Source organism: Salvelinus alpinus, chromosome 27 (genome assembly GCF_045679555.1).
Source record: "Salvelinus alpinus chromosome 27, SLU_Salpinus.1, whole genome shotgun sequence".
Lineage (NCBI taxonomy): Eukaryota > Metazoa > Chordata > Actinopteri > Salmoniformes > Salmonidae > Salvelinus > Salvelinus alpinus.
The window spans coordinates 47,167,634-47,194,456 of record NC_092112.1 but is presented as its reverse complement, the minus strand read 5'-3'; the positions used below and the strand labels follow the sequence as shown (position 1 = coordinate 47,194,456).

At 43.6% G+C, this 26,823-nt stretch overlaps 1 protein-coding gene across 1 annotated transcript in view; it reads right to left on the bottom strand.

Annotated features, from left to right (window-relative positions):
* Nucleotides 1-26,823, bottom strand: part of LOC139556663 (probable methyltransferase-like protein 24) — a 95,358-nt gene that overhangs the window by 13,110 nt on the left and 55,425 nt on the right. Inside the window, exons 2-3 of the mRNA XM_071370890.1 lie at nt 23,949-24,047; nt 7,954-8,099 (exon numbers count right to left, since the gene is read on the bottom strand). Coding sequence (XP_071226991.1) covers nt 7,954-8,099; nt 23,949-24,047 — 245 coding nt within the window. The remainder of the gene's footprint in view (nt 1-7,953; nt 8,100-23,948; nt 24,048-26,823) is intronic.

The following is a 26,823-nucleotide window of genomic DNA, read 5'->3' as shown; positions in this document are numbered from 1 at the left end:
ACTCCGTCATGGATTAAAATCCTGCAGCGCACGCAAGGTCCCCCTGCTCAAGCCAGCGCATGTCCAGGCCCGTCTGAAGTTTGCCAATGACCATCTGGATGATCCAGAGGAGGAATGGGAGAAGGTCATGTGGTCTGATGAGACAAAAATAGAGCTTTTTGGTCTAAACTCCACTCGCCGTGTTTGGAGGAAGAAGAAGGATGAGTACAACCCCAAGAACACCATCCCAACCGTGAAGCATGGAGGTGGAAACATCATTCTTTGGGGATGCTTTTCTGCAAAGGGGACAGGACGACTGCACCGTATTGAGGGGAGGATGGATGGGGCCATGTATCGCGAGATCTTGGCCAACAACCTCCTTCCCTCAGTAAGAGCATTGAAGATGGGTCGTGGCTGGGTCTTCCAGCATGACAACGACCCGAAACACACAGCCAGGGCAACTAAGGAGTGGCTCCTTAAGAAGCATCTCAAGGTCCTGGAGTGGCCTAGCCAGTCTCCAGACCTGAACCCAATAGAAAATATTTGAAGGGAGCTGAAAGTCCGTATTGCCCAGCGACAGCCCCGAAACCTGAAGGATCTGGAGAAGGTCTGTATGGAGGAGTGGGCCAAAATCCCTGCTGCAGTGTGTGCAAACCTGGTCAAGAACTACAGGAAACATATGATCTCTGTAATTGCAAACAAAGGTTTCTGTACCAAATATTAAGTTCTGCTTTTCTGATGTATCAAATACTTATGTCATGCAATAAAATGCAAATTAATTACTTAAAAATCATACAATGTGATTTTCTGGATTTTTGTTTTAGATTCCGTCTCTCACAGTTGAAGTGTACCTATGATAAAAATTACAGACCTCTACATGCTTTGTAAGTAGGAAAACCTGCAAAATCGGCAGTGTATCAAATACTAGTTCTCCCCACTGTATATAAATCATATTTTATGGATGGATGGATACAGATATAATTATATATTGTATAAGGACTTTTGGGGAATAGTTTGTATAGCTGCTGAAGCTGAAAATAACTGCTCACTTCAGCAGTTCAGTGAATAATTCAATGTAAGGCTGAAAGTATGGGAGGTTATGAGCAGAAAGATGTTTGATTTCTTCCTCCCACTGCACACAGACATCAATTTAACGGCTATTCCAAGATGGTGCAATGTAATTTCATTGATACGACGTGGAAACAATGTTGATTCCAACCAGTGTGTGCCCAGTGGGTTGCTTGTTTTCAAGACTGACAAAAGCTCATGTTTCACCCCCCCTCTCTCTTTCTCTCTCTCTCTTTTCCCCCTCTCTCATTTTCTCTGTCCACCTTTTCTTCTCTTCCCACTCTTTTCCTCTTTCACTGAAAGCTCCTTGTCGTTTGTAAATCTATGCAGGCAGACCAGACCTCTCTCTCTCTCGCTTTCTCTTTCAGTCTCTGTAGCTGGGTGTGTTTGTGATGTGACTTGCTGTATCTCTACACGGTAATTGCAGCTCGGGGAGTATCTCTGAAAGTTAATTTCTCACGGATGAGCTACTCTGGTTCCCTCATAGACAACCATGCATTGAGGAGGGAGATGCAGGGGTGAGATGAGAGAGAGGGAAGGGAAGACAGAGGAAGGGAATGCTCCAGACATCTCTGTTACCCTCTCTGCTAAATGATTCAGTTAACACAACCACTAATGGTATCATAGCAGGCCCTACCAGGACAGTGTCTCATGCCTCGCTACCGTTTTAGTCAAATGATACTTCAGATGACAGTGCTTGCTGTTTTACATGAGAGGATGTGGGAGGAGCAACTGTGGTATAAGGCGGGACAAACGCCTCCGTTCTGTACATTACTCTCGTCCCGCTGCATCATCCGTTATTTCCAAGGTAATGTACAGAACGTCGCCGTTTATCCCATACACATTCCAACATTCTATTCAAACAGTGCAGTCAACCCACAGCCATACACCGGTTGAATTCAGTAGATGATAGGACAGATGAGTTGTAAATGCAACAAGTACTGATATTGTATCATATAACAGCACTCTCAGCTTTCCAAGAAAACAAAAATTGAGACATTCATGGTCTGTTCACATATATTTTAGAGGCTATTTATACAGATTTTTTTTTTATAAAACCCGTATTTATGATTATTTGACAATATTTTATGTTGACAATAATTCTATTCACAATATTTCAATTTCTGATATATCCCATGCCTTTGTTTTATGTTCCTGCATAAGTAAAATCAGGATTATGCCACTACTGCCATTCATTCCAATTAGACTGGTTTGGATTTCTCCCTGACCAATATGGCTGCCATTTTCACCCCATTCTGCAACTTCGAGGGTTATATGTCAAATCTTTAGCTTTGCTCAACATTTAATCGATCATCAATTAAGAGCAGTCGGATTAAGTAACAATACAATTTATTTTAACAAAAGAGAAGAGAATCATATCAAAAGGAATGTGGGCATTGCATTGTGAAAGGCAATTACTGTACTTTATATGAACAGTGGTGGAAAGAATACCCAATTGTCATACTTGAGTAAAAGTAAAGATACCTTAATAGAAAATAACTTAAGTAAAAGTGAAAGTTAACCAGTAAAATACTACTTGAGTAAATGTCTGAAAGTATTTGGCTTTAAATATACTTATGTATCAAAAATAAAAGTATGAATCATTTTTCATTCCTTATATTAAGCAAATGTATGGATTGCCAGCAGACCACTACAACACTCAGACATAATTTACAAACTAAACATTCGTGTTTAGTGAGTCCGCTAGATCAGAGGCAGTAGGGATGACCAGGGATGTTCTCTTGATAAGTAGGTGAACTGGACCATTTTCCTGTGCTGCTAAGCATTCAAAATGTAACAAATACTTTTGGGTGTCAGGGAAAATGTATGGAGTAAAAAGTACATGATTTTCTTTAAGAATGTAGTGAAGTTAAAGTTTAAAAAAAAGTTAAATAATAAAGTATAAAGTAAAGATACCCCAAAAAACAACATAACTAGTACTTTAAAGTATTTTCAGCTAAGTACTTTACACCACTGTATATGAACATTTATTGCAATGTGAAACATGTATTTATTGATTAAACACTGATTACGTTTAGTGAAAAAGTGACTGTGATTTTGTGTGTTATAAACTCAGCAAAAAAATTAACGTCCCTTTTTCAGGACCCTGTCTTTCAAACATAATTCGTAAAAATCCAAATAAATTCACAGATCTTCATTGTAAAGGGTTCAAACACTGTTTCCCATGCTTGTTCAATGAACCATAAACAATGAATGAACATATACCTGTGGAACGTCGTTAAGACACTAACAGCTTACAGACGGTAGGCAATTAAGGTCACAGTTATGAAAACGTAGGATACTAAAGAGGCCTTTCTACTGACTCTGAAAAACACCAAAAGAAAGATGCCCAGGGTCCCGGCTCATCTGCGTGAACGTGCCTTAGGCATGCTGCAAGGAGGCATGAGGACTGCAGATGTGGCCAGGGCAATAAATTGCAATGTCCGTACTGTGAGATGCCTAAGACAACGCTACAGGGAGACAGGATGGACAGCTGATCGTCCTCGCAGTGGCAGACCACGTGTAACGACACCTGTACAGGATCGGTATATCCGAACATCACACCTGCGAGACAGGTACAGGATGGCAACAACAACTGCCCGAGTTACACCAGGAACGCACAATCTCTCAATCAGTGCTCAGACTGTCCGCAATAGGCTGAGAGAGGCTGGACTGAGGGCTTGTGGGCCTGTTGTAAGGCAGGTCCTCACCAGACATCACCGGCAACAACGTCGCCTATGGGCACAAACCCACTGTCGCTGGACCAGACAGGACTGGCAAAAGTGCTCTTCACTGACGAGTCGCGGTCACCAGGGGTGAGGGTTACACCGAGGCCTGTACTCTGGAGCGGGATCGATTTGGAGGTGGAGGGTCCGTCATGGTCTGGGGCGGTGTGTCACAGCATCATCAGACTAAGCTTGTTGTCTGCTCGTTCTGTGCGTGATTTCCTGCAAGACAGTAATGTCAGTGTTCTGCCATGACCAGCGAAGAGCCCGGATCTCAATCCCATTGAGCAGTCTGGGACCTGTTGAATCGGAGGGTGAGGGCTAGGGCCATTCCCCCCAGAAATGTCCGGGAACTTGCAGGTGCCTTGGTGGAAGAATGGGGTAACATCTCACAGCAAGAACTGGCAAATCTGGTGCAGTCCATGAGGAGGAAATGCACTGCAGTACTTAATGCAGCTGGTGGCCACACCAGATACTGACTGTTACTTTTGATTTTGACCCCCCCTTTTGTTCAGGGACACATTATTCCATTTCTGTTAGTCACATGTCTGTGGAACTTGTTCAGTATGTCTCAGTTGTTGAATCTTGTTATGTTCATACAAATATTTACACATGTTAAGTTTGCTGAAAATAAACGCAGTTGACAGTGAGAGGATGTTTCTTTTTTTGCTGAATTTACTTAGTCAATTGAAAATGTGCTTAGAGTTTTGAAACAGCTGCCTTTTTGATGAACTGTTTTGAGTTATGTACTAAGAGTTGTGAAAATGTATCACATACTTGTAAAAATTGCACCAAAGCGATAAAAAAAGGTAACATACAGTATATAGTTTGATAACTGCTGAGCACTGTAAAATTCTATATTTTTACTTCATAAATGTATTAATTTGACATCAATTTATGTTGGAAGGTAAAACCAAATCGGCCATCTCCATCAGCCAGTGTGGTTCAATAGGACAAAGTTGAAAGAGTCACTTTATGTGCTACCATTTAGAATTGTGTAGTGTAGTGTACAATGCACTGCTGAAATACCTTGGTTGTATAACAATATATTCCATCTCATTATCTGAATTTCATTGACACACTGTAAACTGATGAATTTCAAGCAGAGAGACATGCAATACTTTGTTAGTTGACAAATCATGTAGAAAAGGTGATCATTTTTTGCAATAACCCGATTTCTGATGATTTGTCCTACGTATGTACTGTATAAAGAAACTGTAAGACTGACATATTTCTCAACATGCTCATAACCTGCCATTGGATACAAATTATTAGTAAGAAAAATTGTGTGTGAAGTTATAGTCAAATACTCTGGTAAATGTTATTTACCATATACTATTCTTTCCATTCAGCGCTTCAAAAATAACACTTTTGAAATGTGATAATCTTGTATTTGCTATTGGAATAAATGGTAGTTAAAATGACTAAATGGTGAGTCTATAATTACATGATGTATTAGTGACTAAACTAAATGTTCTCATGGTATTTCACTGAAAACGTAGTAGATGTGTGTGTCACGACCTGATCGGTTTCACCTGTCCTTGTGATTGTCTCCACACCCCTCCAGGTGTCGCCCATCTTCCCCCAGAAGTTATGCTGGATTGACAGCATGGCCAATGTTGAATGTTTATCCTTTAAAACTTTGAAAAGAGACCCTTAAACCCAGACTTGGACCACACACCCAATCCACTGAATAGCAGTTAGCCACTGATTCCTTTCAAACCACTCATTGTTGAATTTGCGATTTCCAACTTGTTGTGTAATGTTTATGTCCAATGGCCGATGAGCACCAATACATTTTATCTATAATTTCTCTTCATATGACAAGGATTGAAAAGGGTTTGCCAGTAGATTGTTGTCATGATTCAAGATGATGACTGCTAGCTTGCTAGCTAAGATTTTGAAAGTATGGTGTTGACATGATCAGTCCAATCAAAGTTACAGCAGATATATTGTATTTGATGTCATTTTATCTGTGGCCAATGACCTTGAGCCTTCTTGGATGGGCAGCTGTAATGTCACTCTATGGCGGCACCCAAGGGGCTAGAATTTTCAAGCTCTCCCCGTAGATTTTGAGGTGATGTAGTGTCTCCATGAGTGACAGACCACTGAGCCAATCACAGCGCAACTAGAGAACATTAGCAACCCCTATGCTCCGTATTTTCCGCTGGACGCCCTACCTCCACAGAAAGCATTGAGCTAGGCTGTAACACCTGCATTTTAGAGTTGCCTCACTCAAGAAAGCAAAAGAGACCATGTTTGTATGCAGCTTTATTCAATAATTTTTTATACATTGTTTGCAAACTGATATGTGACATGTATTAATTCCAAAATAACATGCAAAACAGGCAACAACAACAAAACAGGTGGGGCTCAAAACAGGGCTCTGCCCCACCTGCCCTGAGCGACAGGTCCACACTGGCTTGCCGTTCCAAACAAAGTGGAATATTTTTTGCTCATGTAATTTAGAAAACAAGTCGTTAGGTTAGGCAGGGCCATAAGTAAATAGGTAAACTGGGATATGACTAAATAATGAATCAGAGTGATTTTTCCACAAATAGACAGGTGTTGTTCTTTCCATGGTAACTTTCTATTAAAATGTATTGTAATGAGATATTTGATTTATTTCGGGATATGAATACCGAGTTTGTGCACTTTATGTAAAAAGTAATGTAAAAGTTGTATTTTTTTTGTGATCAAATATGTAATATGGTGCACTTATCATAATTCTGTTTTAGTCCAGAGAGGTTAGAGGTTTGCATATTTCCTTTGCCTTTCGAGTGAATTGTAGTTGCCTACCATGAATGTATTTGTTAGCGACAAAAGACATGGTTGTTGTTTTCAATAGCTTTCAGTCCTGTAGCCTTCACCAGGTGAGTGTCTAAGTGAATATGTTTTCTTTCAAATGAAACTCTTTATGACAATACATTACAGTATATCATAAGGCATTTCTTTGACGGCCTAGTTACACCCTCACTCTAGGGATGTTTCGTTTGATACCAGAGAGCCGAGGCATGCGTCTAAATGCCTGTGCATCACTTTTTCAGAAATACGTCATCAATGATGTCCGAAGCTTCGCTTGTCGCATGCTTTTTCTAACCGTGTGTCGCAAAATGCCAGATCCCAGTAGTTATATATGTGTCGTGTCAAAGGTTACGTGAACAACTATGATCAAAGGAACAATCCAGCTTTCACACAGCTCTGGGCCCTAGTTATAGATGTATTATTCCATGATCAGGTAGTCAGGAAAAACCATGGTGCTTAATGATGTCTCCCCCCCCACAGTGTTGTAGTGTTGGTGTGAGTGATGAGGATGGGGATATACTCCTGTTTATCTAGCTCTGCTATCACAACAGTCCATCAAACTAATGTGGCAGAGAAAACCAACACACAGATCATTAGATCAATACAGACAGCTGAAGTGTGTGCGGGGACTTTTATGGCGTACTTTGACCTGAGAGGGCAATACTATATGTAACATTGTGAAAAGTGAGGAGAAATGAGTGTGCTTATCAGTCATCAATAGGAAATCTGTTTCTCAAAACCAGTTCATTTGACCCTTGACCCTGCTGTCAACAGGGGTAATCCCTAAACCTCTATTCCTGCCCCTCTCACCTCTTCGCTCCTTCTCAGAGTCCACCGACTGCCTACCCTGCTGCTGCCAACACACTTGTGGTGTCTCTTAACACTCAAATGAATAGGCCATCCAGGGGCTTAATCTCTTCAACCCTACATACCACCACTGCCAAGCCCAGCCAGCCCAGCTCAGCCCTGGGCATACAGCAAGGGCACAGCTTCTCCTGGAAGGTCAAATACATTTATACTCTGCAAAATAGCATCCAGATTACATGACACAGAGATATGATTTTTTTTTAAATAGGCAAGTCAGTTAAGAACAAATTCTTATTTACAATGATGGCCTACCAGGGAACAGTGGGTTAACTGCCTTGTTCAGGGGCAGAACAACAGATTTTTACCTTGTCCGCTCGGGGATTCGATCTAGCAACCTTTCGGTTACTAGTCTAATGCTCTAACCACTAGGCTGCTTGCTGTCCTAGTGATGTATTGAGCCAGGCTGTTTCTGTTTCTCTGTGTTTCTCTCTCTCTCTGTGTGTGTGTGTGTGTGTGTGTGCGTGCGTGCGTGCGTGCGTGCGTGCGTGCGTGCGTGCGTGCGTCTCACCCCAGAGAGTAGACCCGGCAGTGTTTGGTGTGTATCCGTTGTGCCAGGCTGTACTTGCTGTCCAGACACACTGCCCAGGGCCCCTTTGGCCCTTCCTGACCCTCTAGTACCAAGGGGCCCTCTGGGGAAGGGGGGGCACAAGACACCTGTAGAAGAGACACAGGGATCATCAGTAAACGTGTCCCCAAAAATGTCATTAAAAAAAAGTATTATTATTATATATTTGTTATTGTATTCTGCATTGTTGGAAAGATTAAGTAAGCATTTCACTGTTAGTTTACACCTGTTGTTTATGAAGCATGTGTCAATTAAAATTAGATTTGATGGTTATCATTCGCTATTGTTATCATTGTAATTGTAATAATCATCAACATCACATACTGTATAGTGTATACCATAGTTACCCCTTGCCCCTGTCAGATCACACATTCACCACACACACACACACACACACACATATATATTCATATTTCAACATGTTTTTCTTTCTCATCGAGTAGCACCCTCTCCATTTCTTCTCCTCTGCCCCTTGCCTTCCTTTCCTTTTGGTTTCAGTGAAGGAGAAGAAATGTGATTTAGTGTTAACAAATGCGTCTTCCATCCTTGACATGATTCTCCATCTCACACTGAGGGACAGGGCACCTTAATCTTGCCTTAATGCTCAAGGATTCCATTGACTCCATGTTGCAGTTCAACGTTTCTGTTTATTTTTTCATTTACATGTTCTATATACTGTAAAGTTAATGTACTAACTGAAACTACATGCAAAATCAATAGATTCATTAATAGCTAGAGTTGAAAGCGCACACTGCCAAGTTTCTCTTGTCAGCAGAAGAGAGTGAGAACGAGAGGAAGTGAGGAAGAGAGGAGGAGCGAAGAATAGGGAGAGGACGCGAGAAGGAGAGGGAGATATCTGCCCTTCCAGGCCCCTATCTCTCTCTACTGCAGCCACCATTGGCGATAACAACACCAAGACTAACAGAACCAGTTGGCTTACACTGGCTGGTCTTAGTCTGTGGGGAGTAGGTATTTATTTGTTTGGGACGGGGTGTATGTGTATATTAGAGAGAGACGGCAAACTCAAATGGCAAAAAGACAAGGATGGCTGTGTAAAGTATGTGTGAAGAGCTGTGTGTGAGCCAAAGGCATCATTGATAGAGTGTATGTGTGTGCATGCGTGGAGGCATTTGTGCATGCATACATACGTGTGTTGTGCATGCATTCATGCATGTGTGTGTCCTGAATGTTTGTCCTGAATGTGTGTTTGGAGTGTGTGTGGGTGGTGTTGCAACAGACAGGATTTATGACTGTTTTCTGTCTGATTGCTTTAGCTCTTCTATCTGCTCCAGAGACTGTCTGAACTGGACTGGACCAGCCGGTAATTGACAGCGACAGACTGATTATTTGTTCTCATCGCAATGTCTTTCCCCATAGAGACCACAGCCCAGACAGAGACTGGTCATAAATCCTTCTCTTTCTGAACCACCATGTTAGCCCAACCCGAACCAGGGGCCGGTTGCACCAGTTGGTGGGTCGTGACTCTATGTCCAACGTAAAATGTGCTCTACTTTGCTGACGTTTATGAATTCTTCCCCATGCCACGAATGGAAAGTGGACAAAGCCTAGAATCCCTAGAGGGTTATTACGCTTTGTGATGTCATACATCTTTGGAATTGATGGATTCCGACTGCTTCAATTTTTAGAAGAAAAGCATTTGTCAATAGAGATGAATAGGAGGACCTCGATGCTTTTATCCTGTCCGAACAGAACTTTTGGCATGAAAAGAAGGCAGAAGGCAATAGGAGGCATGACCAAGTCAAGAGCTGTGACTTATTGTGAGCGAATAACAGTCACACTTGGAGCCTTGGGGACTTCTGTCAAGCACTCTGCAACAATGACATTGTAAAAAAAATCGCAGAATGGAATAGAATTTTAAACAGTCTTATGAATACATTGTGTTGTGGTGAGCACCGTCAGCTATGCTGAAATGGGAGGCAGTCATCCATCGATGATACTGTTGTATTGGAGGATTTTTGTTTAGCTGTTGCAGTTATGTGTTGTAGAGGTTCCTAATTGTGTTGGCCCATTATTGTTGATTTGAACATGTTTTATTGTAACAGTATGCTGGACTATATTGTGAGCTATTATCAATAGAAAGGTACTGACACGTTGTTGTCATTTTGAATATACTGCAACAGTATGTTACCTTGATCAGTCTCCACCTTTCCCACTGTTGTGTGTGTGTGTGTGTGTGTGTGTGTGTGTGTGTGTGTGTGTGTGTGTGTGTGTGTGTGTGTGTGTGTGTGTGTGTGTGTGTGTGTGTGTGTGTGTGTGTGTGTGTGTGTGTGTGTGTGTGTGTGTGTGTGTGTGTGTTGCATTGACTGCTAATGATTTGCCAAACGCAGTGCAGCGTACCTCTCTCAAACGTTGAGTTCCACCAACCACGACGTCAGTCAGAATTACTGCTGAGGAAGCTGTTATAGTCACTGCAACTACCTCTCCGAGGAGATGATAGGAGATGAGGAGATGATAGGCGATTCACCCCCAGCAACCCCCCTTCACACACACACACACACACACACACACACACACACACACACACACACACACACACACACACACACACACACACACACACACACACACACACACACACACACACACACACGCACACACACATCCAAAGGCTAATTCATTATAAGCTACATGCCTGCCATGTAAGATATACTGTAGAGTAAGTGCTTCGTCATTAGCAGAACTCTGTAGGCCCACGGTATATGAAAGAAAAGATAAGAGGTTTGCTGATGTTTCTAAGCATAATTTGATTACAGAGGCACAATGGCCTTCGCTATCAGAAAATAGTCGGACTGTAGCAAGGATAAAACTTACTTGACTAGTTAAACAATTTGATTGATGCTATAGCCTCTCTCACACAGTGCAGTTGGAGTTTGTATCTTGTTGATTATAAGACACAAGGGCATAAAAGCCAGCCCTGTCTCTGCCTCGCAATCTTTATCCTCAAACAACACGTCAGTCAACAAACAAAAAAGGCAAGAACATCTCATTGATTAAGTTAAATCAAGTACAGGCTTAACTTAATGAACAACAGAGACAGAATGCAGTATGGGATTTTATTACATAGTTTTGGGTATGGCCTCGTCCCCGAGGAATGCTCCTCGGAGCCAGATGCTGATGACAGGTAGCCCTTTGCTGGGCAGCTGGCATCGGAACCACTCGGCTGGAGGAAAGGAGTTCCAATGAGGGGCCTTAAATTTATTATAGCTTGTGGTGGTGGGGAGGTGGATGGTTGTTGAAACCTTTGCTGAAAACAGCAAGTGAGAGAACATGGGTAAGAGAGAGCAAGCATGGGGAATGTGAATTATTGTGCCGTGCTTATAGGCTATAAGTTACATAGGTGAGTGACATTCCACACGTGGCTAATAGGACTGAGGAGAAGAAATAAGACGCTATGCTGATGATGATACATTTGTATTCATTCTATCTATGTCCGTATAATAGGAAACAAAGTGTATCTTTACTGTATCTTTACTGGATGAAGTTAAATTAGCATTCAGATCAGCCTGCCTGATTGAACTTTCGTAAACCACAGTAGGAAAGAGACAAATCAGATTAATCAGAACACCATCTCTATGGTAATCAATGGACTATGTTTGAGCTGTCAGGCAAGACAAATTCTCTTTCAATGAACATATATGAAAAGGGTGCTTTATTTACAGTTATAGTTGGTTATAGACCAGCATAAATTTAAAGCTGGTCCATGCTGGTGTCGTGTCTCTGAACTCTGATTAAATTATATGACATGCTATTTTATCAAATCGATTACCTAACGTTTAATTGATTACGTGATTGAATTAAACCAGGCAACAATTAAACCATTAATAACCTGGGGCACCACGGAAGCGTTCATTATATAGAGCGGTTATCTCCCAAATCCACTCTCTTAAAGATCTGAAGATCTTTTATATCAATAGCAGTCAATTATTAATTGTCACCTTGATCGGTCTCATTCTGATTGTCGTAAGTACTCTGTACGAACCCGAGCTAACAAGTTGAATCAGTAATACACAAATCAGCTTAATTATTTATTTACTAAATACCTAAATAAATACACAGACTGACATATATATACACAAGATAGATCACACATTGATTACTAATCATGTCATGAAAAGCCCCTAGTGGGCTAACCCGATATGACGGCTGGTTACACAAAGGAAGGGGGTTTGGTTTGAATGAAAGAGCGGGAAGATTGAGGGACAAAGGTATTGGGTTCTCTATCGGACCTTGAGAAGCTATGCTACCGTAAATACAGAATTGTATGCATTCTAATAAGCGCCCATTCGGGAAAAGGAAAATGCAAGATATATATTTAGTCTGAGCTGCGCTTCGATAGATGGGTCGAAGATGAAAGACTGGTTTGCACAGCAGAGATCGCCATTGTCCTTTGAAGAATGTTTCTGGTCGTAGTGTTGTAGAGCGGATAAGTTGAAGTACCCTGTCGTTCTTAGGAGATTTTCTGTCCTTTTCTAGGCCATGTACGTTTACAGCTGCAGCTGATAACACGACGTCTAGGATGTATCAATAATTCTTTAGTGAATAATAGTTCAAAGTTCATACCAAGTTACCATAACCAGCTCATGCTGTATTCTGGCTGGTCTAGTCGAAATTCACCATTCCAGCGTGGTGATCGTCACCTCCACGTTGAAATTCGCCTTTCTAAACTTTAGGACAGTAGTCCTCACATTTCTGGAACTAAATGTTAATGATCGTTAGTGGGCTTTTGTACTGGGGAGGAGAAGGGGCGTGTTTCATCCTTCTAACCAATGTCTGTGCTCCCATGGGTGGGGTAACTGATTGAGCATAAGTTTAATTATGGAACAATTCTCTCATTTAGAAGTTAAAATGACATTTTATCTTCTCACAAGTAGTTTCATGTTTAATCACATAAGGTATGCAACATTTTGATGTAAATCTGATAACTAGAATGTGTAGACTTTCAAAGATACAATTCTGTCGTCCTATCTACCAAAACAATGACTGATCTGACATCATATTCTTTAAGTACCAACGGAGCCTTCCATTACAGAAATATTGTCTCATTGTTCAACTTTCTAATGTTACCATCCTGTAGTCTTTCTCTGTGGTAACAAAATGGCTTTCCAAAAGTCCATTCTGTAGAGTGGAGAGAGAGTTTCTGTATTTATGGTAGGTGATAAACCGGTGGGAGGGGGGAAAGGGGGGTTTATGACGCTCACCTTTCCCAGGGACATGAAACAAGCTAAAGTTATACCTCTGTATAAGAAGGGGATAAAGTCTGACCCTGGGAATTATAGGCCTGTATCTATCCTCTGTGTAACATCAAAGATCCTGGAGAGAATTGTACATGAGCAAATGTATGAATATGTTAACAAACAGGGTCTAATGTATGATTTTCAGTCGGGTTTTAGAAAAACATACTCCACTGATTCATGTCTACTTTACTTGACTGACTGTGGAATGGTACTGCTTGACCTACAGAAGGCCTTTGATACAGTTAACCACTGTCTCCTAATCTCCAAACTGGAGGCACTGGGGTTAAGCAGTATCCCTCTAGGCTGGGTAAAGTCCTATTTATCAGGAAGGGAGCAAGTAGTAGAGGTTAATGGTTCACTGTCTCAGGCAAAACCAATGAGTTGTGGAGTTCCACAGGGGAGCGTGCTTGGGCCTCTGCTGTTTTTATTGTATATTAACGATATGAAATATGCTTGTTCTTGCCGTCTTTTTCTTTATGCGGATGACTCTACACTTCTGGTGTCTCACAAAAGTAAAACTATGTTGGAGAGCATACTTAGCACAGAGCTTACTAACATTAGCAAATGGCTTGGAGATAATAAGCTATCTCTGCACTTAGGGAAAACTGAAGCAATTATTTTTGGATCCAGACCTAAATTGGGTAGGTCGTCTGAAATCAGAGTGGAGTTAGAGGGTGAGGTGCTGACTACTAAAACCTCTGTTAGCTACTTGGGATGTATCCTTGATGGAAGCTTGGGAGGTGTGAGCATGGCCAATAAGGTGCTAGGGAAGGTTAATGCCAGGACTACGTTTTTGGCTAGAAAGTCCAAGCTGCTTGATAAGGACTCCATGAAAGTGCTAGCTACTGCCCTCATTCAATGCCATTTTGACTATGCTAGTACTTCCTGGTTTGGGGGCTTATCTAAACTTATGAAGGGGAAGCTCCAGATAGCCCAGAATAAGCTGATCAGGGTAGTTTTGAAGGTGAGTCCATGTACTCACATAGGCAGGAGCTGCTTTCAGAAACTAAACTGGCTGCCTGTTGAGGCTAGGGTGTCCCAGATTAGACTAGGTTTGGTTTACAGGAGTATTTATGGTCCTGCGCCCAGATATCTAAGTGATTACTTTCCTCGTGTTAGGGATGCACACAATCACAGCACCAGATCAGGTGTTGCTGATGTGTGCTTATACAGGTTCAGGAGTAATGCTGGGAAAGGTACTTTCGTGTATACTGGAGCCTCAGAATGGAATGAGTTGCCTCTGTCTATAAAAACAACGTCCTCTCTGGACAGCTTTAAAAATATGTTTGATGTCTTCTTCTGTGCCCATATGAATAACCCCTATGATGTAACTGGAATTATGAGATAGATGTTCTTCTTCTCTGTTTTTGTTTTATTATTTCACTGCCATACTGTGTTTGATCTTGTCTAGCCATCTTGTCTCAAGAGGACCACAATGGAAATAAGTCCCAGACTGTCACGCCCTGGCCTTAGTATTCTTTGTTTTCTTTATTATTTTAGTTAGGTCAGGGTGTGACATGGGGAATGTATGTGTTTTTGTATTGTCTAGGGGTTTTGTATGGTAAATGGGTCAGTGTCTTGTCTAGGTGTTTGTATGTCTATGGCTGCCTAGATTGGTTCTCAATTAGAGGCAGCTGTGGTTCATTGTCTCTGATTGAGAGCCATATTTAAGGCAGTCATAGGCATTGGGGTTTTGTGGGTAATTGTCTATGTTGTACGTTTGTAGCTTGTGTGTGCACTTACGTTTATAGCTTCACGATCGTTTGTTGTTTTGTTTAGGTTTATAATAGTGTTTGTTTCGTGTTTTTCTTTATTCTCAAATATGTGTGTATGTATTTTCCACACGCTGCGCCTTGGTCCACTTCTTCCACTCAAGACGATCGTGACACAGACTTTATTGTGTGTTATCCTCAATCATTTTATTCATGTGCATGTATGGCTTTTAAGTTTTATTTGTGCTTGTTTTTTTAAATGGTCGAATTAATAAACTAAACTAAAACTAGAACACCCAACAGGGCAAAGTCATGACACTGGTCTATACTGGTCCATGCAGATTGTGTGTGAATAGTCCCAATTGTTGGATATCTCCAATCTGGCTGGGGATATGCATAAACTAGTCACCAGCATACCAGCATCAAAGTGTCCAAAACACATCAAATGCTGGTCACCAACAAAACCAGGACTAGTCAGCAACATATGCTGGTCTATGCTGTTTTTACCCCAGAAGGGTTTTCTGTTATATTACCCACAAAACGCGGCGACTCCGGGATGCTGGCCTTCTAGGCAGAGTTCCTCTGTCCAGTGTCTGTGTTCTTTTACCCATCTTAATCTTTTCTTTTTATTGGCCAGTCTGAGATATGGCTTTTTCTTTGCAACTCTGCCTAGAAGGCCAGCATCCCGGAGTTGCCTCTTCACTGTTGACGTTGAGACTGGTGTTTAGCGGGTACTATTTAATGAAGCTGCCAGTTGAGGACTTGTGAGGTGTCTGTTTCTCAAACTAGACACTCTAATGTACTTGTCCTCTTGCTCAGTTGTGCACTGAGGCCTCCCACTCCTCTTTCTGTTCTGGTTAGGACCAGTTTGTGCTGTTCTATGAAGGGAGTAGTACACAGCGTTGTACAAGATCTTCAGTTTCTTGGAAATGTCTCGCATGGAATAGCCTTCACTTCTCAGAACAAGAGTTTCAGAAGAAAGTTCTTTGTTTCTGGCCATTTTGAGCCTGTAATCAAACCCACAATTGCTGATGCTCCAGATACTCAACTAATCTTAAGAAGGACAGTTTTATTGCTTCTTTAATTGGCACACCAGTTTTCAGCTGTGCTAACATAATTGCAAAAGGGTTTTCTAATGTTCAATTAGCCTTTTCAAATTATAAACTTAGATTAGCTAACACAACGTGCCATTGGAACACAGGAGTGATGGTTGCTGATAATGGGCCTCTGTACACCTATGTAGATTTTCCATAAAAAATCAGCCATTTCCAGGTACAATAGTCATTTACAACATTAACAATGTCTACACTGTATTTCTGATCAATTTGATGTTATTTTAATGGACCAAAAATGTCCTTTTCTTTCGAAAGCAAGGACATTTCTCAGTGACCTCAAACTTTTGAGTGGCAGTGTGTCATGTTTTGTCATTGATCATCATGTCTTGTCCCTGTGCTTCCCTCTGCTGGTCTTATTAGGTTCTTTCCCTCTTTCTATCCCTCTCTCTCCCCCTCCCTCTCTCCCTCTCTCGCTCTCTCTCTCTATCGTTCCGTTCCTGCTCCCAGCTGTTTCTCATTCTCCTAACCACCTCATTTACTCTTTCACACCTGTCCCCTATTTTGCCCTCTGATTAGAGTCCCTATTTCTCGCTCTGTTTTCCGCTTCTGTCCTTGTCGGATTCTTGTTTGATGTTTGCTGTTCTGTCCTTGTTCCGCCCTGTCGTGTTTTTGCCTTCTTCAGATGCTGCGTGTGAGCAGGTGTCTATGTCAGCTACGGCCTGTGCCTTCCTGAAGCGACCTGCAGTCTGTGGTCGCGTCTCCAGTCGTTCCTCTCTACTGACGAGAGGATTTCAGTTTCCTGTTTTGGATTTTCCTATGATAATATCCAGGAGTATCATTGTTTGTTTAAGACTGGATTAAAGACTCTGTTTCTCTTAAGTCGCTTTTGGGTCCTCATTCATCAGCATAACAGAAGAATCCGACCAAGAATGGACCCAGCGACTACGGATTCTCGCAACACTGCCGTCGAGTTCCAGGGAGCAATGCTCGGCAGACACGAGCAGGAATTGTTTGCTGCTCGTCATGCCGTTGAGACCCTGGCCGCTCAGGTCTCCGATCTCTCAGGACAGTTTCAGAGTCTTCGTCTCGTGCCACCAGCTACTTCCTGGTCTTCCGAGTCTCCGGAACCTAGGGTTAATAACCCACCATGTTACTCTGGGCAGCCCACTGAGTGTCGCTCCTTTCTCATCCAGTGTGATATTGTGTTCTCTCTCCAGCCCAACACATACTCAAGAGAGAGAGCTCGGATCGCTTACGTCATATCACTCCTTACTGGTCGGGCTCGGGAGTGGGGCACAGCTATCTGGGAGGCAAGGGCTGAGTGTTCTAACGTTTATCAGAACTTTAAAGAGGAGATGATACGGGTTTTTGATCGTTCAGTTTTTGGGAAGGAGGCTTCCAGGGCCCTGGCTTCCCTATGTCAAGGTGATCGATCCATAACGGATTACTCTATAGAGTTTCGCACTCTTGCTGCATCCAGTGACTGGAACAGGCCGGCGTTGCTCGCTCGTTTTCTGGAGGGACTCCACGCTGAGGTTAAGGATGAGATTCTCTCCCGGGAGGTTCCTTCCAGCGTGGACTCTTTGATTGCACTCGCCATCCGCATAGAACGACGGGTAGATCTTCGTCACCGAGCTCGTGGAAGAGAGCTCGCGTTAACGGTGTTTCCCCTCTCCGCATCTCAACCATCTCCTCCCACCGGCTCAGAGACTGAGCCCATGCAGCTGGGAGGTATTCGCATCTCGACTAAGGAGAGGGAACGGAGAATCACCAACCGCCTTTGCCTCTATTGCGGTTCTGCTGGACATTTTGTCATGTCATGTCCAGTAAAAGCCAGAGCTCACCAGTAAGCGGAGGGCTACTGGTGAGCGCTACTACTCAGGTCTCTCCATCAAGATCCTGTACTACCTTGTCGGTCCATCTACGCTGGACCGGTTCGGCTGCTTCCTGCAGTGCCTTGATAGACTCAGGGGCTGAGGGTTGTTTTATGGACGAAGCATGGGCTCGGAAACATGACATTCCTCTCAGACAGTTAGGGAAGCCCACGCCCATGTTCGCCTTAGATGGTAGTCTTCTCCCCAGTATCAGATGTGAGACACTACCTTTAACCCTCACAGTATCTGGTAACCACAGTGAGACCATTTCCTTTTTGATTTTTCGTTCACCTTTTACACCTGTTGTTTTGGGTCATCCCTGGCTAGTATGTCATAATCCTTCTATTAATTGGTCTAGTAATTCTATCCTATCCTGGAACGTTTCTTGTCATGTGAAGTGTTTAATGTCTGCTATCCCTCCTGTTTCTTCTGTCCCCTCTACTCAGGAGGAACCTGGTGATTTGACAGGAGTGCCGGAGGAATATCATGATCTGCGCACGGTCTTCAGTCGGTCCAGAGCCAACTCTCTTCCTCCTCACCGGTCGTATGATTGTTGTATTGATCTCCTTCCGGGGACCACTCCCCCTCGGGGTAGACTATACTCTCTGTCGGCTCCCGAACGTAAGGCTCTCGAGGATTATCTGTCTGTTTCTCTCGACGCCGGTACCGTGGTGCCTTCTTCCTCTCCCGCCGGAGCGGGGTTTTTTTTTGTTAAGAAGAAGGACGGTACTCTGCGCCCCTGCGTGGATTATCGAGGGCTGAATGACATAACGGTTAAGAATCGTTATCCGCTTCCCCTTATGTCGTCAGCCTTCGAGATTCTGCAGGGAGCCAGGTTCTTTACTAAGTTGGACCTTCGTAACGCTTACCATCTCGTGCGCATCAGAGAGGGGGACGAGTGGAAAACGGCGTTTAACACTCCGTTAGGGCATTTTGAATACCGGGTTCTGCCGTTCGGTCTCGCTAATGCTCCAGCTGTCTTTCAGGCATTAGTTAATGATGTACTGAGAGACATGCTGAACATCTTTGTTTTCGTTTACCTTGACGATATCCTGATTTTTTCACCGTCACTCGAGATTCATGTTCAGCACGTTCGACGTGTACTCCAGCGCCTTTTAGAGAATTGTCTCTACGTGAAGGCTGAGAAGTGCGCCTTTCATGTCTCCTCTGTCACATTTCTCGGTTCTGTGATTTCCGCTGAAGGCATTCAGATGGATCCCGCTAAGGTCCAGGCTGTCAGCGATTGGCCCGTTCCTAAGTCACGTGTCGAGTTGCAGCGCTTTCTCGGTTTCGCTAATTTCTATCGGCGTTTCATTCGTAATTTCGGTCAAGTGGCTGCCCCTCTCACAGCTCTGACTTCTGTCAAGACTTGCTTTAAGTGGTCCGGTTCCGCCCAGGGAGCTTTTGATCTCCTCAAGAAGCGTTTTACATCCGCTCCTATCCTTGTTACTCCTGACGTCACTAAACAATTCATTGTCGAGGTTGACGCTTCAGAGGTGGGCGTGGGAGCCATTCTGTCCCAGCGCTTCCATTCTGACGATAAGGTTCATCCTTGCGCTTACTTTTCTCATCGCCTGTCGCCATCGGAACGCAACTATGATGTGGGTAACCGCGAACTGCTCGCCATCCGCTTAGCCATAGGCGAATGGCGACAGTGGTTGGAGGGGGCGACCGTCCCTTTTGTCGTTTGGACTGACCATAAGAACCTTGAGTACATCCGTTCTGCCAAACGACTTAATGCACGTCAAGCTCGTTGGGCGTTGTTTTTCGCTCGTTTCGAGTTCGTGATTTCCTATCGCCCGGGAAATAAGAACACCAAGCCTGATGCCTTATCCCGTCTCTTTAGTTCTTCTGTGGCTTCTACCGACCCCGAGGGGATTCTCCCTGAAGGGCGTGTTGTCGGGTTGACTGTCTGGGGAATTGAGAGACAGGTAAAGCAAGCACTCACTCACACTGCGTCGCCGCGCGCTTGTCCTAGTAACCTTCTGTTCGTTCCTGTCTCTACTCGTCTGGCTGTTCTTCAGTGGGCTCACTCTGCCAAGTTAGCTGGCCACCCCGGCGTTCGGGGTACGCTTGCTTCTATTCGCCAGCGGTTTTGGTGGCCTACTCAGGAGCGTGACACGCGCCGTTTCGTGGCTGCTTGTTCAGACTGCGCGCAGACTAAGTCAGGTAACTCTCCTCCTGCCGGTCGTCTCAGACCGCTTCCCATTCCTTCTCGACGGTCTCACATCGCCTTAGACTTTATTACCGGTCTGCCTTCGTCTGCGGGGAAGACTGTGATTCTTACGGTTATCGATAGGTTCTCTAAGGCGGCACATTTCATTCCCCTCGCTAAGCTTCCTTCCGCTAAGGAGACGGCACAAATCATCATTGAGAATGTGTTCAGAATTCATGGCCTCCCGTTAGACGCCGTTTCAGACAGAGGACCGCAATTCACGTCACAGTTTTGGAGGGAGTTCTGTCGTTTGATTGGTGCTTCCGTCATTCTCTCTTCCGGGTTTCATCCCCAGTCTAACGGTCAAGCAGAAAGGGCCAATCAGTCGATTGGTCGCATATTACGCAGCCTTTCGTTTCGAAACCCTGCGTCTTGGGCAGAACAGCTCCCCTGGGCTGAGTACGCTCACAACTCGCTTCCTTCGTCTGCTACCGGGCTATCTCCGTTTCAGAGTAGTCTTGGGTACCAGCCTCCTCTGTTCTCGTCCCAGCTCGCCGAGTCCAGCGTTCCCTCCGCTCAGGCTTTTGTCCAACGTTGTGAGCGCACCTGGAGGAGGGTCAGGTCTGCACTTTGCCGTTACAGGGCGCAGACTGTGAGAGCCGCCAATAAACGTAGGATTAAGAGTCCTAGGTATTGTCGCGGTCAGAGAGTGTGGCTTTCCACTCGTAACCTTCCCCTTACGACAGCTTCTCGCAAGTTGACTCCGCGGTTCATTGGTCCGTTCCGTGTCTCTCAGGTCGTCAATCCTGTCGCCGTGCGACTGCTTCTTCCGCGACATCTTCGTCGCGTCCACCCTGTCTTCCATGTCTCCTGTGTCAAGCCTTTTCTTCGCGCCCCCGTTCGTCTTCCCTCCCCCCCCCCCCGTCCTTGTTGAGGGCGCACCTATTTACAAGGTACGGAAGATCATGGACATGCGTTCTCGGGGACGTGGTCACCAGTACTTAGTGGATTGGGAGGGTTACGGTCCTGAGGAGAGGAGTTGGGTTCCATCTCGGGACGTGCTGGACCGTTCGTTGATTGATGATTTCCTTCGTTGCCGCCAGGGTTCCTCCTCGAGTGCGCCAGGAGGCGCTCGGTGAGTGGGGGGGTACTGTCATGTTTTGTCATTGATCATCATGTCTTGTCCCTGTGCTTCCCTCTGCTGGTCTTATTAGGTTCTTTCCCTCTTTCTATCCCTCTCTCTCCCCCTCCCTCTCTCCCTCTCTCGCTCTCTCTCTCTATCGTTCCGTTCCTGCTCCCAGCTGTTTCTCATTCTCCTAACCACCTCATTTACTCTTTCACACCTGTCCCCTATTTTGCCCTCTGATTAGAGTCCCTATTTCTCGCTCTGTTTTCCGCTTCTGTCCTTGTCGGATTCTTGTTTGATGTTTGCTGTTCTGTCCTTGTTCCGCCCTGTCGTGTTTTTGCCTTCTTCAGATGCTGCGTGTGAGCAGGTGTCTATGTCAGCTACGGCCTGTGCCTTCCTGAAGCGACCTGCAGTCTGTGGTCGCGTCTCCAGTCGTTCCTCTCTACTGACGAGAGGATTTCAGTTTCCTGTTTTGGATTTTCCTATGATAATATCCAGGAGTATCATTGTTTGTTTAAGACTGGATTAAAGACTCTGTTTCTCTTAAGTCGCTTTTGGGTCCTCATTCATCAGCATAACACAGTGTACCATAAGATGTTATCTTCTTCGGGATTGGTGTCCCTTCTATGGCACGGTTGAGCTAACGTAGGCTAATGCGATTAGCATGAGGTTGGAAGTAACAAGAGAATTTCCCAGGACATAGACATATCTGATATGGGCAGAAAGCTTAAATTCTTGTTAATCTAACTGCACTGTCCAATTTACAGTAGCCATTACAGTGAAATAATATCATGCTATTCTTTGAGGAGAGTCCACAATTTTGAACATGAAAAGTTATTAATAAACAAATTAGACACATGTGGGCAGTCTTGATACAACATTTCGAACAGAAATGCAATGGTTTATTGGATCAGTCTAAAACTTTGCACATACACTGATGGGCAATATTTAAATTGCACCTGGGCTGGAATAATACATTCTGGCTTTTCTCTTGCATTTCAAAGATGATGGTACAAAAAATATATTTTACCAGATCTTTTGTGGGAGGCTTGCAAGCCGAAGAACAACATCCCAACCGTTAAGCACGGGGGTGGCAGCATCATGTTGTGGGGGTGCTTTGCTGCAGGAGGGACTGGTGCACTTCACAAAATAGATGGCATCATGAGTTAGGAGAATTATGTGGATATATTGAAGCATCATCTCAAGACATCAGTCAGGAAGTTAAAGCTTGGTCGCAAATGGGTCTTCCAAATGGACAATGACCCCAAGCATACTTCCAAAGTTGTGGCAAAATAGCTTAAGGACAACAAAGTCAAGGTATTGGAGTGGCCATCACAAAGCCCTGATCTCAATCCTATAGAAAATGTGTGGGCAGAAGTGAAAAAGAGTGTGCGAGCAAGGTGACCTACAACCCTAACTCAGTTACACCAGCTCTGTCAGGAGGAATGGGCCAAAATTCACCCAACTTATTGTGGGACGCTTGTGGAAGGCTATCCGAAACGTTTGACCCAAGTTAAACAATTTAAAGGCAATGCTACCAAATACTAATTGAGTGTATGTAAACTTCTGACCCAGTGGGAATGTGATGAAATAAATAAAATCTGAAATAAATCATTCTCTCTACTATTATTCTGACATTTCACATTCTTAAAATAAAGTGGTGATCCTAACTGACCTAAAACAGGGAATTTTTACTTGGATTAAATGTCAGGAATTATGAAAAAATGAGTTTAAATGTAAATAGCAAATGGGGATGCTTTTCCCATGGTTAATTTTCATGCCAGCCAGGTAGGCTATACTCCTGTTGCTTCTCTGTCATCAAGGCAAAGGGTGGCTATATGAAGAATCTCAAATACAAAATATATTTAGATTTGTTTAACACTTTTTGAGTTACTACATGATTCCATAAGTGTTATTTCATAGTTTTTTATTCTACAATGTAGAAAATAGTACAAATAAAGAAAAACCCTTGAATGAGTAGCCGTTCTTTTTACCGGTAGTGTATATATAGTTTTTTTATCCCAGACCCCGTCCCCGCAGGAGGCCTTTTGCCTTTTGGTAAGCCATCATTGTAAATAAGAATTTGTTCTTAATTAACTGACTTGCCTCATTAAAAAAAGGTAAAAAAATATATAAAAATAATAAAACTGACAACCGAAATCAGCCTGCAGGCTCCCAGCCTGCCACAAGGAGTCACTAGAGCGCGATGAACCAATTAAAGCCCAGCCGGCCAAACCCTCCCCTTACCAGCCCAATGGGACTACCGGTCACGACTGGTTGTATATAGTATAAAGTATATACACTTTACAGTATCCCAAAACTGTTTGGAATTAGTGCTACAGGATGCAAATTTCTGTTTGAAAAAGCTAGCCTTAGCTTTCCTAACTGACTGTGTATATTGGTTCCTAACTTCCCTGAGAAGTTGCATAGTTGCATAATCCCACTTCCTGAATCCAAGTGTTTGACACGGGGGGAGGTGACCAGTAACTTTGTGATCAAACTTTATAATTGTAGAAGCAACAGTAAATGTTCATACTTTGGTCATCATACTTTGATCTGATTTCATCACATTTCATGGAAAAACATAATTGACTGTTCATGACCTTTAAAATGTCAACATTTTCTACCAGCCTCGCATGGGTCGTGAGGTGGAGGTTTGTTACTACGCTGATAAATGACAATATCCATCCGGATCTTTGCCACCTAGGTATAGGGAATAGGGTGCCAATTTGGATGCAACCATTAAATGAGTGTGACCCACCTGTGGTGTAGTGATGTAGTGAAGGAACCTCCTAGCTTCCTCCTCCAGGGAGTGGCTGTCACTGGCCCACGGCTCGAGCTCTATATGCCACCTGGGAGACTGGAAAAAGCAACAGGGAGACAGCCAATCAGCATCAGTGGACCAGGGAGATGGCCAAACAACAGCACAGTGGGACAAGGTGAAAGCCAATGAGCATCAGTGTTACTATCGGTGTGGAATCCTAAAAATGACTGAGGGGATTAGATGAATCTGGCCCTGGCGCCCGGATAGGCGTGTTTTGCACTAGGTGAAAGTTGATTGCGTTCGTTTCGAAACCGGGCTGCCTCCCAGACGTGAGCCAGGTCCCCTTTCAAAGCCCACGGTGAAGTCGGCTCAAAACAAATGTGACATAATTAACCACAAGGAGTAATGAGTATGATTCTGTGTTTTCACATAAAAAAAGAAATTGCTTTTTGATTAAAAAAAATGCTTTATCTGCCTCTAGCAAGTTAGAAAATTCAAACATATATTTAATGGAAAAGAGATTTTGTATTCTTTTCAAAAAAGTACCACGCTGCTTTTGCAACATGACCAAGCAGCACAGATGACTGATTTGAGACGGGTACTCCTCTCTCCCCGCTTTTGCCCATTTACGTTACGGGCCACAGACCGGTGCTCCACTGCTCAGCATAATCAAATCCGCCCTCTGTCATCCACTAAAGTGACATTAACGCCAAACCTTGTGTCCTGCTACAGTATCCACCAAACTGTGAGACTGGAAAAGTGTTTCTGTTTCGGTCCCAGTACCTACCCCTCTACAGGAGGGTTTCTGTGTCATATTCCTGTTGATCCTGGCTGCTATACAGGCCTAGGCTCAGTGACCTCATTCATCACCACAGGAATGTGTCTGTTTGTGATTACAGCAGAGAGAGAGAGAGAGAGAATAATAGAAATGTGCTGTGTTCCAGCAATCTATCTATTTTGGCCAACTAGACAACTGGAGGAGTACGTTCCATAGTGTGGTTTTGTTTGCACTACAATTATAGGCTGATGATAACTGGATCATGTTGGCATTTGTCGGTGTTCCTTTTTTGTGTTTTCATGTGGACAATATTAACAGTGTGCATGTGTTTTCACGTGTTGTAACTGTTGCACAGTGTACTGTTATTTATCCGACAGTAGTACGTGGTCGTGTTCAATTACCACCGTGCTTAGTGCTGATGCAATAACACGTCATACAGGATTTTTAACCATTACACAAAGAGGTCTGTATCGCTCATTTTGGATTATGGACATTTCAATTATATTTACAAGTCTGTAATGCCTTATGGTCTTGCATAAACATTTACAAAGACTTCAGGACTGGCAGCAGACATGCTCATAATTTTTATAACATAACCATAGACCACTTCAACTGTTACGACACTTGCACTCACAGGTGGCCAAAAACAACAAATTGAAAGCCATGTCCCCCACTAAGCCACGCCTCCAATTTAATTTCCCAGTGTGCCTTGCCTTTTCGAGTGAATTTGAGCAAATATTATGGATATATTGTTGTAATTCTTTTTTTGAATATTCGATGAGGGTTGTTCACGTTAACTGCATATATTCAATGGAGAGAGACACTATGCTACTAGCCTCATGCCATGCATATGCATAGCCATCTCGAGACAACTCCGATATAAAAAAGTGTTTTTGTCGGGATGTCACATGTCAGTAACAACTTAAGCATTACAAAACGTATATTCGGTCAAAGAATCCTCATGTAGAAAATAAACCATAAATGTTTTGTTGACCAAATTTGAAACTTTCTCATTGACCTCCATACTAGCCAATGTGTGGTGTTCCATGTCTGTGTGATAATGCTCGAGAAGCCTTTGTTTGGAGGATATATTGGCACGGCTATTGTTAGCAAATCGTGCCAATATATCCTCCAAACACCGGCTTCGAGGGCATTATCACTTTTGTACAACGGGTGACCAGCATATTAAAATAAGGACTGACATCTTTTCATTGAAAACGTTATTTTGATGAATGTATTCATACTATTTCATCCTTCCACAAGATATAGTCCCGACACAAATCTAGGGTTGCTACCCAAGCCAACTGGCTGTTCGTTCTATCAGTTCGGTTGCCAGAGACACGACCCAGTCGTTCAGTCTTTTTGTTCTGTATCTATCCACATGACCCAGTCGTTCGTTCTAAATGTTCCATTGCTATACTGGCTGGCAATATTATTATCACTTGCTTGCTAGCTAGCCAACTACAGCTAACTTAAAGTCACACCAGGAGGCCTCTCGAGTGGCACAGTGGTCTAAGGCACTGCATCGCAGTGCTAGCTGTGCCACTAGAGATCCTGGTTTGAGTCCAGGCTCTTTCGCAGCCGGCCGCCACCCATGGGGCGGCGCACAATTGGCCCAGCGTCATCTGGGTTAGGGGAGGGTTAGGCCGACAGGGATGTTCCATCGTGCACTAGTGACTCCTGTGGCGGGCTGGGTGCAGTGCACGCTGACATGGTCGTCAGGTCTACAGTGTTTCCTCTGACACATTGGTGCGGTTGGCTTCTGGGTTAAGTGGGCATTGTGTCAAGAAGCAGTGCAGCTTGGTTGGATTGTGTTTTGGAGGATGCACAGCTCTTGACCTTCACCTCTCCCGAGTCTGTATGGGAGTTGCAGCAATGAGACAAGACCGTAACTACCAATTGTATATCATGAAATTTTGGGTATAAAATAACAATTTAAAAAAGTTAAGCCAGAATAACAGCAAAGTAGCTGGATTTGATTTTTTTTTAGCTGTTTTCTGGTGACATTTATTTGGATACATCCATAACAATGAGCTAATGATGCACGATTTTGCCTGGCATAGAAAATGTGCTCACTCGTCACGACACTGTTGT